This window comes from Barbus barbus (assembly GCF_936440315.1).
Source record: "Barbus barbus genome assembly, chromosome: 17".
NCBI classification, from domain to species: domain Eukaryota; kingdom Metazoa; phylum Chordata; class Actinopteri; order Cypriniformes; family Cyprinidae; genus Barbus; species Barbus barbus.
In genome coordinates this window covers 24,894,718-24,912,879 of record NC_136745.1, presented here as the reverse complement: position 1 = coordinate 24,912,879, position 18,162 = coordinate 24,894,718, and the positions used below count along the sequence as shown (strand labels likewise).

General features: G+C 35.6%; 2 protein-coding genes across 3 annotated transcripts; both read left to right on the top strand.

Annotated features, from left to right (window-relative positions):
• Nucleotides 1–1,391: 1,391 nt before the first annotated feature.
• LOC306882926 (phosphatidylinositol-3-phosphate phosphatase MTMR7-like) lies at nucleotides 1,392–9,556 on the top strand. Of its 2 annotated transcripts, none has more exons than XM_079437931.1 (14): nucleotides 1,392–1,621; nucleotides 1,984–2,106; nucleotides 2,225–2,387; nucleotides 2,552–2,709; nucleotides 2,802–2,930; nucleotides 4,228–4,362; nucleotides 4,445–4,577; nucleotides 5,822–5,931; nucleotides 6,007–6,132; nucleotides 7,115–7,164; nucleotides 7,256–7,456; nucleotides 7,581–7,715; nucleotides 7,917–8,043; nucleotides 8,458–9,556. In XM_079437931.1, exons 1-14 carry the CDS (start codon nucleotides 1,598–1,600, stop codon nucleotides 8,815–8,817), a joined length of 1,974 nt encoding a protein of 657 aa, XP_079294057.1. In that variant the 5' UTR covers nucleotides 1,392–1,597; the 3' UTR covers nucleotides 8,818–9,556. The 2 variants fall into 2 exon arrangements, with proteins under 2 accessions (XP_079294057.1, XP_079294056.1); XM_079437930.1 differs by having other exon boundaries at nucleotides 4,445–4,598.
• Nucleotides 9,557–9,958: 402 nt separating this feature from the next.
• On the top strand, nucleotides 9,959–17,727 carry LOC306882935 (CCR4-NOT transcription complex subunit 7-like). Its single transcript, XM_079437945.1, is given in 8 exon segments — nucleotides 9,959–10,126; nucleotides 12,642–12,845; nucleotides 13,826–14,019; nucleotides 14,151–14,176; nucleotides 14,179–14,383; nucleotides 14,612–14,756; nucleotides 16,233–16,343; nucleotides 16,466–17,727. Coding segments are annotated over 7 exon segments (930 nt in total). The 5' UTR covers nucleotides 9,959–10,126; nucleotides 12,642–12,728; the 3' UTR covers nucleotides 16,598–17,727.
• The last annotated feature ends 435 nt before the right edge of the window (nucleotides 17,728–18,162 follow it).

Below are 18,162 nucleotides of genomic sequence, written 5' to 3'. Positions count from 1 at the left end.
TCACTGATTAACTCAAAGAGTCATATGACGTCACAGAAGTGTCAATATGTATTTTGTGTAGGGAGATGAGGAGAGAGGTTTTAAGAATGAGACATAGTTCTCTGTGAACTTAATCTGTGCTATTATTAACTGTGAAAAATATCACTAAGATTCATTAGGGATAAAACAGGTCAAGAAGACAATATGTATGATATGTTTGTCAACTGGATATTTTATATAATTAACCATCATTTTACTGCCATTGAATTATTTATAAACAAGTAATCATCTGAACTGTCCAAGGTCATAATGATGTTTGATCCTGGTTAAGCGTCATGATTCAATCATGTAATATTTGCTCAGTGGTTTCAGGCCCAGCAATATGTAATCCACATAATCCACAGTGTGCATGCTGATTTAACAGTCCAACAATACTTTTGTATCACTGTGCTTGTGCTGTGGGGATTTTTCAGAGACTTTTTGCAAGTTACATCATTACGCTAGTAAGTAGTGACAATAGACTGTAAAAAAGATGGATGACGCATCTCTACTTCCTTCCACTGTAAGTGAAGCCAAAATGACACTTAGGGCCTTTAGGTATGATATTTTATTACATGCACTAATTTGGACCAAATTGGACCAAATAAATCCAGTCCAATTTTAGATTCTGAAAGTTCTGTTCATATGAAAACTAAACTTGATTCTTAATGCAATTTGATTCACATATTTGCTTACATGTGCATTATGCATTTCAAACAATAAGTCAGCACTTGCACAGGTCCCAGCCACCACAAAAAATAATAATAATAATAATAAAATAAAGCGAGACAGGGAAAGCGCCACAGTAATGTCACCAGAGTATAATTGTAATTTTTGCCTTGATGACATATCTAAAGGTAATCCTTAAATATATCATAGGAGCTTTTTAGAAAAAAAATATATACATATATAGCCTATGTGAACATATGCAGCACAACATGTGTCTATATAGGTATTTTTTAAATCAGATTTATAATAGTCAGATTCGAGCATTTTTATTATTTGATCAGATAATTTCAGTCTACCACCCCTGATCCAGCTCAATTGTATGGACAGATGTTTACATGAAGGATTTACAGTACGATGGCATTAATACTATTACTAACAGATTGTCTGGTTGCATGTAAATGTATAGCTACTGAATAAGTCATTTGTTCAAAACCCTTATTCATTTAGTAACAACAACAACAAATAATTGTGTTAATTGTGGCTTTAGAAGTATTTTCATTGGTAAAAACAGACAAAGTGACTGTCAATTTGTATCTAAAATGTAATTTATTCAAAATTAACCTCCTGTTTCTATCAAATAGACGTCAAGATGTCTTACACCACCAAACTCTTCGGATTTAGGACCCAGCAGCGGTCAGCGCAGCACAGAGACCTTACGGTGAATCACTACAGATCACGGGAGGAGCCATATGTACCCGTATCAACCAGGATTCAAAGAAGCTCAGCGTTTCTGACAATACTTCAGATATTATTGTGTTTGAATTAACACAATATCACTCGTCCAGCATGACACTAAGAAGTATTTCCGTACCCTGATAAGCTGCACGCGCCAGAGGTGTGCTGGTCAGAGATGGAGCACATCAGAAAGCCAAAGGTAACGTTAAATGTCCAGCATCCATACAATGATACAATCTTTCCCTTTTCATGACATGTCCCTCACATCTCCATGCATTGCTTCCACATGCTCAACATTAGTAACTTGAGGTTTAATTGCTTGTAAATGTTTTCATTAATTGGATTCAACACAGTCAATGAGACCAATGTGCAAGGATATAAATACAAAGGCCTACGTCTGTTATTGTTTACATTAGTTATAATGTAAAGAAAATGACTGAAAAGCTAAACATGCTAAATAATTTTAACATGCAGTATCATTTCAGGCCACTAATATGTGTTTGTGGCATTAGTGCATCACTAATACACATGTTGTCTAATTAACTTGGTTATATATTACAGGTTGAAAATGTCCGGTTAGTGGACAGAAGTTCTTCTCGAAGAACTCAAGTGGGCACACTCTACCTGACAGCCACACACACTATCTTTGTAGGTAAAGGATCTGAGGACAGAAATGAGCTGTGGGTAAGTGACATTTTTGGTATGTCATTGTGGAGTATTTCTGTGCTCTAAATATGTACTGCTTTGTTAATTTTCTTTTTTATAATTAAAAAAACTAACACATTATGTTCGTTTTTCACAGGTTCTTCACAGTTTAGTGTGTAATGTTGTAAAGCATAAAGCATCTCGGAGCGGATACCCTTTATTAATCCACTGCAAGAACTTTCAGATCATACAGTTTATCATTCCTCAAGAGAGCGACTGTCATGATGTTTACGTTGCACTCTCATGTCTCTCCAGGCCAGGTGGGTCACCTCGCATGCATTTTGGGATTGTTTTAGGAATATACTGTGATTACAATATCATTGCAGCATTTTTGCATTTAATGCAATTTTCAAAGGTAATTAAGTAGAAACTATTTCTGTGTACCTGGACATTACTGTCATTGTTTTTGTTTTCTGTCTTCCAGAAAAATATGAGGAGTTGTATTGTTTTTCCTTCAATCCCAATGTTGACAAAGCTGAAAGGGAGCACTCATGGGACTTTTTAGATCTGAAGGCTGAGTACAATCGAATGGGACTTCCAAATAAGCTATGGCATGTCACCCCAATCAACCGAGAGTACAGAGTTAGTATATCACTAACCATCACTATGTAAACACAATCAATATATTATGTAAGTGCTTGTTTTTATGCATGACTTTTCTCCTTGTAACACAGGTGTGTGATACTTACCCAGCTGACTTGTTGGTGCCTAAATCCGTCACCCTCCCTGTCATCGTAGGAAGCTCGAAGTTTCGTAGCAGAGGTCGATTTCCCACATTGTCATACTACTGCAAGGAAAACCATGTGAGTTTGGCTGCACATCCGGCAGATTCTCTCTGCAGTCTTTAGTATTCAGCTGCTTTTTTTAATGAGGCTGTGGAGAATTTTGTCCTGTCCTTCATATGTCCTTGCCTGCCAAATATTTTGTCATTGGATTGAGGAGTTCAAGGTTCAAGAACACAGTGTTCTTGAGACTTGAGTGTTCTTATATATATATAAGAACCATAATTAAACTCCAGCTTGATTACAAAAAAAGTGCAGACTACTCCAGCTTTTCACAGCGCAAACTTACAGTCAGTTCAACATTGAATTGTAGTACATTTACCATGCAAGATACTAAATGTGTCATGCAGCATATGCGTGCATTGTGATTTACAGCAATAATGGATATTTTAAAAGCAAGGTCAAGCTTCTGCACCCTCTTGGGTTCGGCACTCTGTTAAAAGACATTTCATTTCATTGAGGTCAAATATTCCCCTTGGTGTCTCTGTGTTTTCTTTTGGACACGAGAATTCAAACCACATGGAGAAACTTGTGTGTGACTTCCAGATAAGGATCATGCTGGTGAGGCCCAAAGGGGTCAGTTATAGTTTAATATCTCCCCCATTCATGGTTCGTTAACCCCAAAATATGATTAGAACAGTGTCTAAAAAAGTAATATTGCAATCTCAGCCTTTAGAGTTTTATGAGGCCAGGGCCAAATTCTCATGAAATGCCCATTCCACAGAGAGGACAGTGTGATCTTCTGTTCTTTAAGTTTAATTTATTAATCGAGCGTGACAGGATCAGTCTGGGAATTACTCAAATTTTTTAGTAGATTGAGCAGACTTTATTTTAGTGGAAAGTATTAAAATATAATTTAGATTAAAAAAACATTTTATGCATTTGAATATTTAAATTAAAATGTTTTCTTATTTATTCTATTTTTAATTTTTTTAATACTTTTCTCTTTCTGATTGGTTCAAAAGGCTGAATTTATTTATTGAGCCAGGCTGGGAATTACTTTGAGACTGTACAATGCACAATTTTACTAGATAATTGGGAAAATTTTCTTTTTTTTATACATATAATGAAACTAAAATATACTTCATGGATATATTTATGTATTTATTTTGATTGTTTTTTAAAGCACCACTTTCACACTAAACACTGTACCACTAAACTATTTTATCCAACACTTATTTGTCATGCCTCATCTTTGTCTAGGGTACCTAATAATGAACGAGGACTATTACTGGTGCCCATTCAACAACAAAAAAAACATGACACCACAAGATACCAACATATGCTAACACCTACTCATATGATGTCTTTTTTTTAGGCCACGATATGTCGCAGCAGTCAGCCTCTTTCTGGCTTCAGTGCTCGCTGCCTGGAGGATGAGCAAATGCTACAGGCCGTCATGAAGTCTAATCCTAGCAGCAGATTCATGTATGTTGTGGACACCAGACCCAAGGTCAGTCCACTTAATATCAGTGGACCAGATAGCAGAACTGCACATGAAAGACTCTTTATGTAAGACTCTCATGTATTTTCAGCTAAATGCAATGGCGAACCGAGCTGCAGGCAAAGGCTACGAAAATGAGGACAACTACTGCAACATTAGGTTCCAGTTCATTGGCATTGAAAACATCCACGTGATGAGGAACAGTCAGCAGAAACTCGTAGAGGGTATTGTCTCCATCTTATTAAGTGAGAAAATGAATTTCACCATATAAACCACTGTAGTAGATCCTTCTGTTAAGGTTTTAAAAGGGGGTTTTTGCTGTGGTGCCATTAACAGTTCTTAAAAGAAACCTTTTTTTCCACTATAAAGAACCTTTTGGAAATGTGGAAAGGTTCCATGGATATTAAAGGATCTTCATACAGCCATAGAAGCCAAAACTGTTTTTGAATGTGTAGACCAGCTTGAACCATTAGCAGCTCCCCTTCAGTTTTTTTAGGAGATCTTCCCATAGTGCATTTATAAAACCAAGACTTTAGACCACTTAGCATTTTATTGTCTATTATAAAGATATTCTGCAATGAACCATTGATTGTACCACAGGAGAGTTTCTTGGCAAAGCAGATTGTGTAGTAGGGGTGCTTTGAATCCATCTGGCTTTTATTCCTCGCCTATTTTTGTTTTGTTGACTTAACGATTGGAGACCCTTTAGCCCTGATTGAGAAAAGGAGGGCGTGAGAATGAAATCTTCCAGTGTTGAAGAAATAATAGCGGTTCTGGGTGTGATAGCATTTTGACCCAAAAAACACTAGGGAGTCATCTGGTTGAATAATCAGAGATTACCCTTCCAGAAGAGACTCTGTGGCAATTTGAGATCTCATTACAACACGCTTGATTCTTCCTAGAATGGAAGTTTCCTTGAAATACTGTAAAGTTAGTTAGGTCTCTGCCACCAAGAGTGACCGGGTTTGTCAGTATATTGGCTTGAGCCCTCATCTGGAGCGTTCTCATGGGACGTCACCAGCCCTTAAATACTCTTATCAGATTTGAACTGTTGGCATATCAAAACTTTCAGTGCTCACAAGGAATGTTTATGTTGGTTTGGAGAAAAAGAATCAATGTCACTTTTAGAAATACAAATACTTTTGGTTGTCATAATAACTAATGAGCCATAAGAAAGAACTGTCAAGCCAATTTATCAGTTATGCATATTTTAAGTAACATAAATAAAGAGGACACTCACAGAGGACGCTACATATGAGTCACCAGCTTTCTTTGCAAAGCCAAAGTAAATATTGAGCACTTTAAAGAAGAGGTCTGTAAACTACGGATATCCCAAAATATTCCTCACATCAGTTCCCTATTGTAAATTATCATTAAAGCTCCTGGTTTTCATCATATTATATATAAATTTAACTTTAGCTATGAATTTGTCTGGATCTTCTTAAAATGTCTGTTGTCGTTTTTTTAGTTTCTGCACTGAGTTCTCCCTCCATGGGAGAGTTTCTAACGGGGCTTGAAAATTCAGACTGGTTGAGACACATCAAATCGATCATGGAGGCGGGAATCTTCATATCTAAGGTAAAAGATCTCTGAGATTTCTTCAGCCCCATGCATGGGCACTCTGGTACTGATTTCATGTTCTCACGTACACAGGCCGTGGCAGAGGAAGGGGTCAGCGTCTTGGTTCATTGTTCTGATGGCTGGGATAGGACGGCTCAGGTGTGCTCCGTGGCCAGTGTGCTTCTGGATCCTTACTACAGGACCCTCAAGGGACTGATGGTAAATGAGAGCATGCCACATTATAGCTTGCAAACTTTACTCCAAAAGTCACAGAGTTCACAGTGTAAGAAAATGCATAACTGACAGTGTGGGTCTTATTTAATTGTACGGATCGACTCTGGCTGCTTCTCTGCTGGAGGGAGGCTAGATCTCTGCTGGAGAGGTTTCATTCAATAGCTGGGCTCAGTTTGGAAAATCATCTCTTACTTCTTTGAAATTTACCCTCATATGGGGTCAACATAAAAAAGAAGAACCTACTTTCTAGCACATATTAGTTCTGTCTGGGAATACAGTCTCATTTCCTGATACACAGGTAGCAGAAGGCACAGCATGTGCAGATGCTTAGAATGATGTTGTGACCCATTTACAAAGATGAAGTGTGTCATTTAATGTGCATGCATCACTAAACAGATCTAATAAATTATGACTGGTTTTCAAACAGGTTTTACCAGCCTTTTATTGATCAGCTAAACAAGATGATCAGGATGCTCAGACAAATAGATCAATGTTGTGATAGTGCCAGTGCTTTCGCTTTTTGAGGAAGTGAACTTACAAATGACTTGCTTATAGTTGTCTCTGCTTATTAAACTGGGATATGAAGTATCTTAACATCAGAAATTGGCATTTTACCTTTCAAAATTTCACAAGTACTGTTTGGGGTTGGTAGGATTTCTTAGTGTGCAGAAGAGGCTTCTTTTAAAAAACATTGTCTCCTCTTTTTCAGCATAAATTATTCCAGTCTTCAGTGTCACATGATCCTTCAGAAATCATTCTAAAATGCTGATTTTGGTGCTGTATAAACATTTATTTTTATAATAATTTTATTATGTGGATTTTTTTTATATCTTTGGTGAATAGAAAATTAGTATAAATGTCTTTACTGACACTTTTGATCAAGTTCATCCTTTCTGAGTAAAAATATAAATTTCTTTTAAAAACAATATTACTGATTGTAAGTATAATCCTGTTGTATTTTGTGTAGGTGCTGATTGAGAAAGACTGGGTTTCTTTTGGACATAAATTTTCACACAGGTTGGCCTCCATCATATAATTTACAAAGGTTTTCTGTTGTATTTGCTCAAAAGTGGTCATTCTAAATGTAATTTACTTTATGGCATTTCAGATGCGCTCATCTTGATGGAGAGGTAAAGGAAGTGTCACCTGTCATAGACCAGTTCCTAGATTGTGTATGGCAGCTTATGGAACAGTTTCCCTGTGCTTTTGAGTACAATGAGAAGTTTCTGATCCGCATCCACCACCACGTCTACTCCTGTCATTATGGCAACTTTATTTGTAACAGCCAGAAGGAGAGGAAAGATCTGTGGTAATTGTTTATTTTAAGACATGAATGACAACTTAATTTGTTGGAAAAATTTATGATACTGCGAATGTCAGTATTTTCTGCATGTATTGAACATGTTTTATTGCATGTGGGTTTTTTTCTGTAGCATCAAAGAGAAAACTCATTCCATATGGCCTCATTTATGGGAGAACAAGCTGGATTTCATGAACCCTCTGTTCAAACCTGATCAGAGCCAGAATCAGGGACTTCTGAGGCCCAGTACTGCCCCCTACTGTTTTAAGTATGTCAGAACATATTAAATAGTTTTTTCTTCTCTATAAAAAAATAAGCTGATAGTTTGATTCTCTTTCTCATGCATAATTTGGCTCTTTAGTCCTAAGTATTCATCTATCTTTAAGTCAATACAGCTATTACAGAGTAACTGATATATGGTATTTATGTTTGTTTAACTGCAAAAAATGTTTGTCTTTTCCTTGTTTAGATACTGGAGAAGGCTGTATAATCGTTTTGATCGTGAGTTGCACCCACGTCAGTCTGAGCTAGATTGTCTGATGACTGTAAAAGAGGAAACCCAACAACTTGAGGAAGAACTGGCTCTCTATGAGCAGGTAGAATGCCAGATATTTGCCTAAAATTTTAATTTTTCATTCGTTTTTATAATTTGCTTTGAATCTCTTTTAAATCAGATCATCATGTTTACTTAAAGTAATAGTTCACCTAGAAATAAAAATTAAGCATTACATCACTTGCTCACCAGTGGATCCTCTGCAGTGAATGGGTGCCGTCAGAATGAGAGACCAAACTTCTGATAAAAACTTCGGAATAATCCACAAGTAATCATCTCGTTCTGACACCACTTATTACTTATCCACAGAAACAAACTCTGAGATCGAGTAACTTTTCAGAAACTTTTCTTTTTGATAAACTGTTCCTTTAAATATGCGTGTTCTACCAATGCAGAATTTTCATCTACACAAAGTCTGCCTTTTTAACTTCAGTGATCAAGTATTTTCCCCTTGCAGAAAATGGCTGTTCTGGATAAGGAGCGTGCAAAAACCCTTTACATGCAAAAGGGTGTATTGGACCGCAAGCAAACCCTTTGGTCATTACCTTTAGATACAAGCCTGGCCAATACTCCTCAGGATTACATCGGTGGCTTTATAGGTGGTACTCCCAATGTTTTCACCCTACAACAAGGAGAGAGAGAAAGCGCAGATCTTTGCCTGTTTGGAGACAAACCAAAAAGCTCTGATGCTGACAATAGTGACCAGGAGTCAGGAGTGGCAGATTTCAGCTCCCATTCTTCTGGTGAAGATTCCTTGCCAAGTGAGGATAGCGTGAAGGATCCTGACTCAGATGAGACTGGCCCCCACAGAGCATGAACAAATGCACCAGTTTGCAAGAAGAAAAAGCTATAGCATCTACTGTATTTGAGCAAGATAGGAGTGTGGGTATTTCAAATTATGCAAAGATATTGGACAATGTGGACTTGTCTCATGCGTCTGGCGTTACAGAAGCATGACTTTCTGTCTGAATGTGTAATACAGGTGTACTATAAAGAGTTATGTTTTATTCTAGTATATATTTATAATTTCTCAGCATGAATTCTTTCAAGCATTAAATACGTGTGTGCTATAAATGATCTGATCTTAATTTTTTGCACTTTATGCACTTGAATAACATGAAAATTCAGTTTGTTGTGAAATTAATATATTTAAATTTCAAGTGTGCTTTAGAAATAACATTTACTTATTTAAAGCTATGTATTACTTAGGAGATTAAGTCAGTCCTTGGATAGTCTGGATAGTGTAAAACTACAATTTTTGTGCATATTGTATAAGTTGTGCACTTCAAACTGAGCCTGGCACATGCACGGAACCAAAAGAAACCAGCCCAAATACAATATGTTGCATTTAATGCAGCAAAAAGAACATAATACTCATGTATACATTTAGGAAATTAATGTTCTCAAATGATTTTGAAGGAATAATGAGACAATTCTCAGATTTAGGTCAGTTTAGATCCACATTGAAGGTTTGCTCACCTGTTATCATGTCTTAACCTCTCCCTTTGTCACAAGGACTGTAATGATGATATACTTTAAAATAAAGGCAACATTACAAGAAACAAACATGTCTTGAATTTGACTGATCTAGTTTTATCAAATCCCCAGGTTGTTGTTATTTATTCGATTTTTATTTATTTAATTGCTTTGTTGGGGCAATGCAATCACTGCTATGTGCACATTACATTAGTTAAGATTACATAATTGTGTTTATACCAAAATTTAATTGGAAGAAAGAACAAGTTTTACAGGCAAATAGACAAACATTCTAAGGTTACAATTATGAAATTTTCTAAAAACTGTATTATAATATAATACCATATTATAATACCCTTGTCTTACAAGCAATCAAATGTTTCGAGTTCTTTAAAGAATACATATAAACGTCCCCTTGAAAAAAAAAACATTTATGAACGTAAAATGAGGAGTTCAAAGGTCACGCGTCGTGTCGTCACGCCGGTGCGCTGTGATGTAGTTCAGAGGTGGCAGCTGGTTGTTGATGTCGGTGTTAGCCCAATAAAACTATATAAAAGTAAAGAGCAAGGTCCCAGTCCTTTCTAAACAAGGCGATTTTGTATTACAGAAGCAGTATACGCTTTAAGTGTAACTGCCTTGTTTGAAGAAAGGTAAGTCCTGACAGAAAAAGTGAACTTTGATCATAATAACAGGACAAACTTTTGTGGCTAGGCTAATAGCTAACACTCTCGCCACATACACAAATAAACACTCACGTCGACACCAAACAGCCTTATTCACATCTTACAAGAGGGATTGTTTACAAAAGCTGACTGTAGGCATGATTTCAGGACGTTTGCGGGGTTTTTAAGTTAGTTGTTTAGCAGATGTTGTGCTAGCTAGTGCTTCTAATTTGTCAATCTACAATAAATGATTTGGACATTTAATAGCTTAAGGACATATAAAACAACGTATAGTAGGCTAGAAAGGCACTGTCATGGACATGTATGTTTACAAGTATTTTTTTGGCACACGACCAATCTTCCCACTTATTTTGTTTGGCATATTGAACTGAATGCTGCTTCTGTTAGCCTGCGACCAGTTTGTCTCCTCTGGGACTTGTAATGTTTGGTCACAGTACAACAGGTTTTTTGTGTGTGATATGAGTATGTCTGAATCATTGTCCTTTCAATGCTGTCATGAAGCAAGAATAGTAGATGAGTAGTCATGTTTACTAAGACTAAAGTGGAAGCATATGAAGTATCGCAATCTCCCTCCTGTGTTTACAGTCTTCATGATGCTGTCTGGAGTGATAAGGATCAACTAATATAATATCTAGTTGGAAGTCAGTAAACAAACGACTAATGATTTACCAAAGTCAATCAGCCAGGCCGTGACAGAAGAATTATCCACAAACCATAGAGACATGCATATTTGAAAATATATGTGGATCTATAATTGACCATTGCAGAGAATACAATTTGGTGCAAAAATAAACAATTTGGTCATGCTTTAACAGGAGAGCTTCGTATGGTGATGTTATATACAGTGCCCTCCATGAGTACTGGAACAGTAAAGACAAAATTGCTTTGTTGGCTGTGGAGTCAAGACAGTTGCAAATATGATTAAAAGATGAATATGAGACAAAACTACAGAATGTCACATTTTATTATTAGACGTTTCAACACATACATGTTTTACCAAATAAAAAGAACAGCACTTTTAGAGTTCACCCCACTCATTGATGTGAGCATAAGTATTGGGACAGTTGAACATAAGGCAGATATAAAAGATTAAAAGCTTGTTCAAAAGATTAAAAGCTTAAATTCATGTTCAATCGGATTTAAATCTGGAGATTGACTTGGGCAATCTAAGACTTTCCATTTCTTTGCCCTTATAAATTCCTTGACTGAACTGGCAGGGTGTTTTGGGTCATTGTCCTGATGCAATATGAAGCACTTCCCAATGAATCTGGTGGCATTTTCTTGAATATTGGTAGGCAAGATGGTTTTGTACCCTTCCAAATTCATTCTGCTACTGTCATCATACATTAAGTCATCAGTAAAGTTGAGAGGGCCTGTTCCAGAGGCAGCCATGCATGCCCATGCCATGACACCACCACCGCCATGCTTTACAGATGAGGCTGTATGCTTGGGATCATTGCAGTTCCCTTTTTTTTCTCCACATTTTTGCTTTCCCATCACTTAGATAAAGGTTCATCTTTGTCTCATCGGTCCATAAACACAGTTCCAAAACTCTTCTGGCTCACCTTTGTGCTTTTTTGCAAACTCTAATCTTGCCTTTCTATGTTTGGTGCTGGTCAGAGGTTTGCATCTTGCTGTGTAGCATCTGTAATTCTGTGTCAAAGTCTCCTGAGGACAGTAGATTGTCAGAGCATCACCTCAGCTTTCTGGAAGTTGTTGGTGATTTTACAAACATGTCTTTTAGGGTTCATTTTCACAGCTTTTATGATTTGTCTGTCATCAACTACTGTTGTTTTTTCAGCCGATCAGGTCGTTGTTGGTTGCTCGTGTCGCTGGTGGTTTCCAAACTCTTGATTTCTCCATGCCCTTTGTTTTTGCTATAGCTCTAATTGACTTCCTCTTTTCTTTTAGCATCCAAATTGCTTGCTTTTCTCTCAAAGTCAGCTCCCTCATCTTCATCCTGGTTTGTGTGTGTCATCATCGAATGCAAGATTCAGAATACAGAAGTAATGGATATAACTGATACGACACATTCCCTGCTTTTAATATCTGAAGAATTAATACAACAGGACACAGCTGATCACTTAGAAAGACCTGTGTGGCAACTGTCCCAATACTTATGCTCACATCAGATAGAGGGATGGAACTCTAAAAGTGCTGAACTTCTTAGCTGGTAAAACATCTATGTGTTGAATCACCCAATAATAAAATGAGACATTCTATAGTTTTGTCTCATATTCATCTTTTAATCATATTTGTAAATGTCTTGACTCCACAGCCAACAGAGTGATTTTGTCTTTACTGTTCCAATACTTTTGGAGGGCACTTTATATAAGTATTCAATATATTTTCTTCCATTTACTCTGCAATTGTGCATGTTTTTTGCACATATATTTAAATGGTCTTAGTTGTTTTCCAAGTTTATTTTGTATTTTGTATTTCTGATTGTCTGATTGTGATGTTCTTGTGGGGTTTTTTCCAGGTAAAAAGAGGGAACAAGCAATTATTATTTCATGAGAATATCCGCTGGGGAGTGTTTTTTTGGTTTTGATGCCGTGAACCTGGAACTATGCCCGCAGCCACTGTGGATCATAGTCAAAGAATATGTGAGGTTTGGGCCAGCAACCTGGATGAGGAGATGAAGAGGATCCGACAGGTGACCCGAAAATTCAACTATATTGCAATGGTGAGTTTCAAAGTTAATGATTTATTCAAATCAGTTCAGTTTCATTTCTCAAATGTGATAGAACTGACTGTCATTTCAGGTCCATATGTTCAGACAGTGCAGTGTTAATATCCGGTAGGTTTATATCAGTTGTCATAGTAATGACTTAAGTGTCTGCCTGATGGCAAGAGACATAAAAAAAAAAACCTTCTGTCATTGTGGAAAGAGAGGACAGGAAAAATAGGAGAATTTCACTCATGAGGTGCCTCAGACAACAACAAAAAAAGTCAAATGCACTACAGCAAATCATATCGAGTCACTAATTGCCTGTTGGTTGTGCATATTTAATACACAATTAATAATGTGAGCAAAATGAGTGAATTTTGACAGCTGTAGACACTATTACTCTTTGTGAATGATATTAGTCATATTGCATCCTGAATAATAAAAAAATGAACTAATTTGAAATCCAGCCTGACTGTTCCAGTGTTGTTACTGTTAATTAAAATTAAAGCTATTGAGAATAATTTTTGATAATTGAAAGAAAAAATATATTTAAAAAAATTATATATATATATATATATATATATATATATATATATATATATATATATATATATATATAATTATTATTATATATAATTTTATTTTTTGTAAAATGTAAACTTGAACAAAAATTTTAAATTGCAGCTAACTGAAATAAGGTTAAGTTGAAGTACTAAAATTATGTAAATGAATACTGGAGTAAAAATAGATTAAAGCTAAATAAAAGTATTTTAAACTAATGAAAACTACAGAAGCACATAGCACAGTTCCTGAAACTTAAACTAAAATGAAGTTCATGTGTTTCTTAATGCTCCACAGACTTTTATTTAATGAGATTTTTATTCTGATATGCCAAAAATCAGATATTTCCTGCCTGTTTGAACAAAACCCTTTTTTATACTGATAAATATACAAAATATTCATAACAACCATGATGCATGTTGTTGCATTTGTAGGACACAGAGTTTCCAGGTGTAGTTGCAAGACCAATCGGTGAATTTAGAAGCAATGCCGATTACCAGTACCAGCTGCTGCGGTGTAATGTTGACTTGTTAAAGATCATCCAGCTTGGCCTTACATTTATGAACGAACAGGGTGAATACCCTCCAGGGACGTCGACATGGCAGTTCAACTTCAAATTTAACCTCACGTAAGCATTCCACTTTTGTAATTTAAGAGGTATGGCACATATTTTCAACAACGCATCAATCCATGATCTCACTTTTATATACACAAGTCCATGTTGAAGACATTTGACAAGATGACTTTTCTTGTCTTCAGGTGTATCCATAGCCATCAGTGTGATTCTTTATGAAAGCTGGACATTACACCAACGGTACTGTCTTTTGCAGGGAAGATATGTATGCACAGGATTCCATTGAGTTGCTCACCTCGTCAGGTATCCAGTTTAAGAAGCATGAGGAAGAGGGTATTGAGACACTGTACTTTGCTGAGCTGCTAATGACCTCAGGTGTGGTGCTTTGTGAGGGGGTCAAGTGGCTCTCATTCCATAGGTAATCTTACAGTAATATTCACATAGTGAAATGAACACAGTGTGTCAGTGGTGATTCAAACCACAACTCCATTAAAAGTGGAAGATTCTTCACAGCTTGAGAAAATGTACAGTAGTGTTTCTCAAATGTGTTTCTCTTTTGTGCTTGCTTATAGTACACATCTAAAACCGTGGTTCAATGAATTATACAATCTATTTCCAACCTAATTTTTGTCTCTTTTCTGAACAGTGGCTATGACTTTGGGTACCTGATTAAAATTTTGTCCAACTCAAAATTGCCAGATGAAGAGGTTGACTTCTTCGAGATTCTTCGTTTATTTTTTCCCATCATTTATGATGTGAAATACCTCATGAAGAGCTGTAAGAACTTGAAGGTATTTTAGCATTTAAATTCATTAAATACAGGCTTTACAAAGTAGTTACACACTCATAGACTTATTCATCAGTATTTTATAGTCCATTGAACAACAGAAAAATACTCAAAAACAAAAAAGACATGATCTACAATAATCCTTCATTATTTTATATAATTTATATAGCACAAATATTCAGAATTGATCAGTGTGATTTTAGTATGTGTGTATATATACAGTGGGTACGGAAAGTATTCAGACCCCCTTAAATTTTTCACTCTTTGTTATATTGCAGCCATTTGCTAAAATCATTTAAGTAAATTTTTTTCCTCATTAATGTACACAAAGCACCCCATATTGACAGAAAAACACAGAATTGTTGACATTTTTGCAGATTTATTAAAAAAGAAAAACTGAAATATCACATGGTCCTAAGTATTCAGACCCTTTGCTCAGTATTTAAGGGGGTCTGAATACTTTCCGTACCCACTGTATATATATATATATCTATATATATATAGATATATATATAATGCTGTTACAGTATGTATTCATATTTAGCTTTTATTTTTATATTTTCATTTTAGTTTTAGTAATTTTGTGCTTTTGTCAATTTTATTTATTTGTATTTTTCTATTTAGCTTTAGTTTAAATAGATTAAAAATCTTTAAATAGACTAGTCTGATGAGCAAAAAAACAAACAACCAAAAATTATAAAATGATTTGTATTCACTTTTGTCATTTTTATTAGTTTAAAATATTTCTATTTGGCTGTATTTTTTTACCTCCGTTTTAGCTTAAGTAGTACTTAAACTTATAACGCATAATTGGCAAGGCAACATTTCTCGTTTTAATTTTTTTTGTTTTTTATTTAATATTTTATTTTGAGCTTTATTTTAGTTACTGAAAATTATTTTGAATTAATTAATAATAATAATTAATAATTAAATTTTAAATAATTATATTAAAAACATTTATGAATTTAATAAATTTTTTTATATTTTTTAGATAAAAATATTGTTATCGTTTAACTAAAACTATAACAAATAATTGCCACTGGCTGATACATATCCTTACAAACGCAAGACTAGTACCAAGACTAAACCTAAGACTAATTATCACTGTCAAAGATTCATATATTAATTACTGACTTAAATACTTATGCATAGTTTAGGAAGTGTAATAGATTACAAGTTATATTTTCACTTTGAATCACAGAAAATTTGATTTAGCTTTTTTGTGTGCTCATCACCCAAAATATGTCAGTGTTATTGTAAAAACCAGAAAACTGGGAGTGAATGCTTTTTTTATATATATATATATATATATATATAGGCATTGTAGATCTCATCATTTTGCATCACACTGTTTTTTTTTTTTTTTTTTGCTGTCATTGCAGCATTTGCTGTGAAGTATATCAGGGGTTACTCTCATTTGTAGCAGCAGTCCGTGTGAATAGAAGGAATGTGCGCCTGATTTCTGTCATGTGATGTGCAGGGCGGACTGCAGGAGGTGGCAGAGCAGCTTGAGCTGGAGAGAATTGGACCTCAGCATCAGGCAGGGTCTGACTCACTCCTCACAGGAATGGCTTTCTTCAAGATGAGAGAGGTGTGCCTTCAGATGGAAAAAAAAAATCATCAAAGTGCTATGCTTATTCAATATCACGAAAACCTTTTAAACTGGCACTAAATGCAGCATTTGTACTGACAGTAACATCGTTATCATTGCAGATGTTTTTTGAGGATCACATTGATGATGCAAAGTATTGTGGTCACTTGTATGGACTGGGTTCAGGCTCATCCTATGTCCAGAACGGCACCGGAAACGCTTACGAGGAGGAGGCAAACAAGCAGCAGTCATGACACAACAAGAATCCCTCACCATAAACAACCTCATATACAGGGCTCGAAACATGGGTTTTTAGTTGCTGTTTTGTTTTCATGAAAGATTTGATAGGATTTTGCACTTTAAAGCTCCCATCCAGCAGAAAAAACCTTCTTCCCTTTGTTGCCTTCTCTGGGTTAAATCTTTTCACACAATGTTCATCTTTTATGGTTAAAGAAGAGGAACCGTTTGGTGTTTTTAGTTCCCCCCCCCCCCACCGCTCAACCTTAATATTAAGCTACTTTTTATGTTCTTTTTTATCGTTAATTTATTGCATTCGTTTCTTCTCGTGTACGGTTGCGTAGTTCATCGACTAATTTGGCGAAACCGAGTACACCAGTCACTTACGTGAACTGTCATTCCCTGATCAAAGGAGTACTGATTTCTCACTCTTCGCAATAGCTTTAGGCAGATGGAGGATCTCACAGACACAGGTAAATACAGGCACTTAGTTGTAAAGCAAAGCCTTGCACTAATTTTACCCTTTATGTTGGGTTAGCACAGATTTTACCACACAAGTAAATTAAAAGTGATGTAACTGCCACTATTTAAGTGAACAGAGGTCACCTCATACTTCTGGATCAAGATTGTCTTTCCATTTTCATTTTTAAAAGAGATTTAAAGGTTTTGTAGTATTTTAGTATCAAAGAAGTTCAAAGCCTTTTATTCATTTAAGAAATAATGCCTCTTAAAAGAAATCTTAGCCAAGTCAAGTACTCAGTATCAGTGGAATTAGTTTTACTTGTAGTGCTGGTTTTTGAATGGTGCACATTTTGCGCTGTTTGGGTTTTTCCTCTCTTTTTTTGTATTGTATTGCTTTACAATTCTGTGTTGCCTAGATCTGCTGCATGTACTGAAACATTTGAATAAATGCTGTGTCAACTAATCAGAGCTTTTATATATATGTGAATTGCATGAACATAGCTTGGCCTTTTTTTTTTTTTTGGAATGTCTGATTTGGTGAATGAAGATTTTGGTAGCTCTTAACCTCCCTCCTCCAGTTTGTCTATCATCTTGATGTATACAGTACCTACATTGGTATTATTCAATATAAAGAGTGACTGTTTTTAGAGCATTTGGAAATAAAAGCCTGATTTTTGTAACGTCCAAAATCTGTTTAGATTTATGCAGTTTTAAAGTTTTATTGCACCATTCTTAAAGGAATAGTTCACTCAAAAAATGAAAATATGCTCAACTTAGGAGTCCATCCAAGATGTAAATGAGCTTGTTTCTTCATTGGAACAGATTTGGACAAATTAAGCTTTACATCACTTGCTCACCAATGGATCCTCTGCAGTGAATGGGTGCCGTCAGAATGAGAGCCCAAACAGCTGATGAAAACATCATAATCCACAAGTATATGTCCATCAATTAAAGACACACGAAAAGCTACGTGTTTGTAATAAACAAATCCATCTTTTTTTTTTCCCAAATCAGTTCCGATGAAGAAACAAACTCTTCTACATCTTGGATGGCCTGAGGGTGAGTACATTTTCAGCAAATTTTCAGGTTTAGCTGAACTACTTTAATGGACAGATGCTAT

What these genes read in the sequence shown, in the direction of transcription:
- LOC306882926 (XM_079437930.1), top strand. Translation starts at nt 1,598, where the DNA reads ATGGAGCACATCAGAAAGCCAAAG. An exon ending in AGCACATCAGAAAGCCAAAG is followed by an intron (nt 1,622 to 1,983) that starts GTAACGTTAAAT and finishes TATATATTACAG; the next exon opens with GTTGAAAATGTCCGGTTAGT. An exon ending in CTCATGTCTCTCCAGGCCAG is followed by an intron (nt 2,388 to 2,551) that starts GTGGGTCACCTC and finishes TCTGTCTTCCAG; the next exon opens with AAAAATATGAGGAGTTGTAT.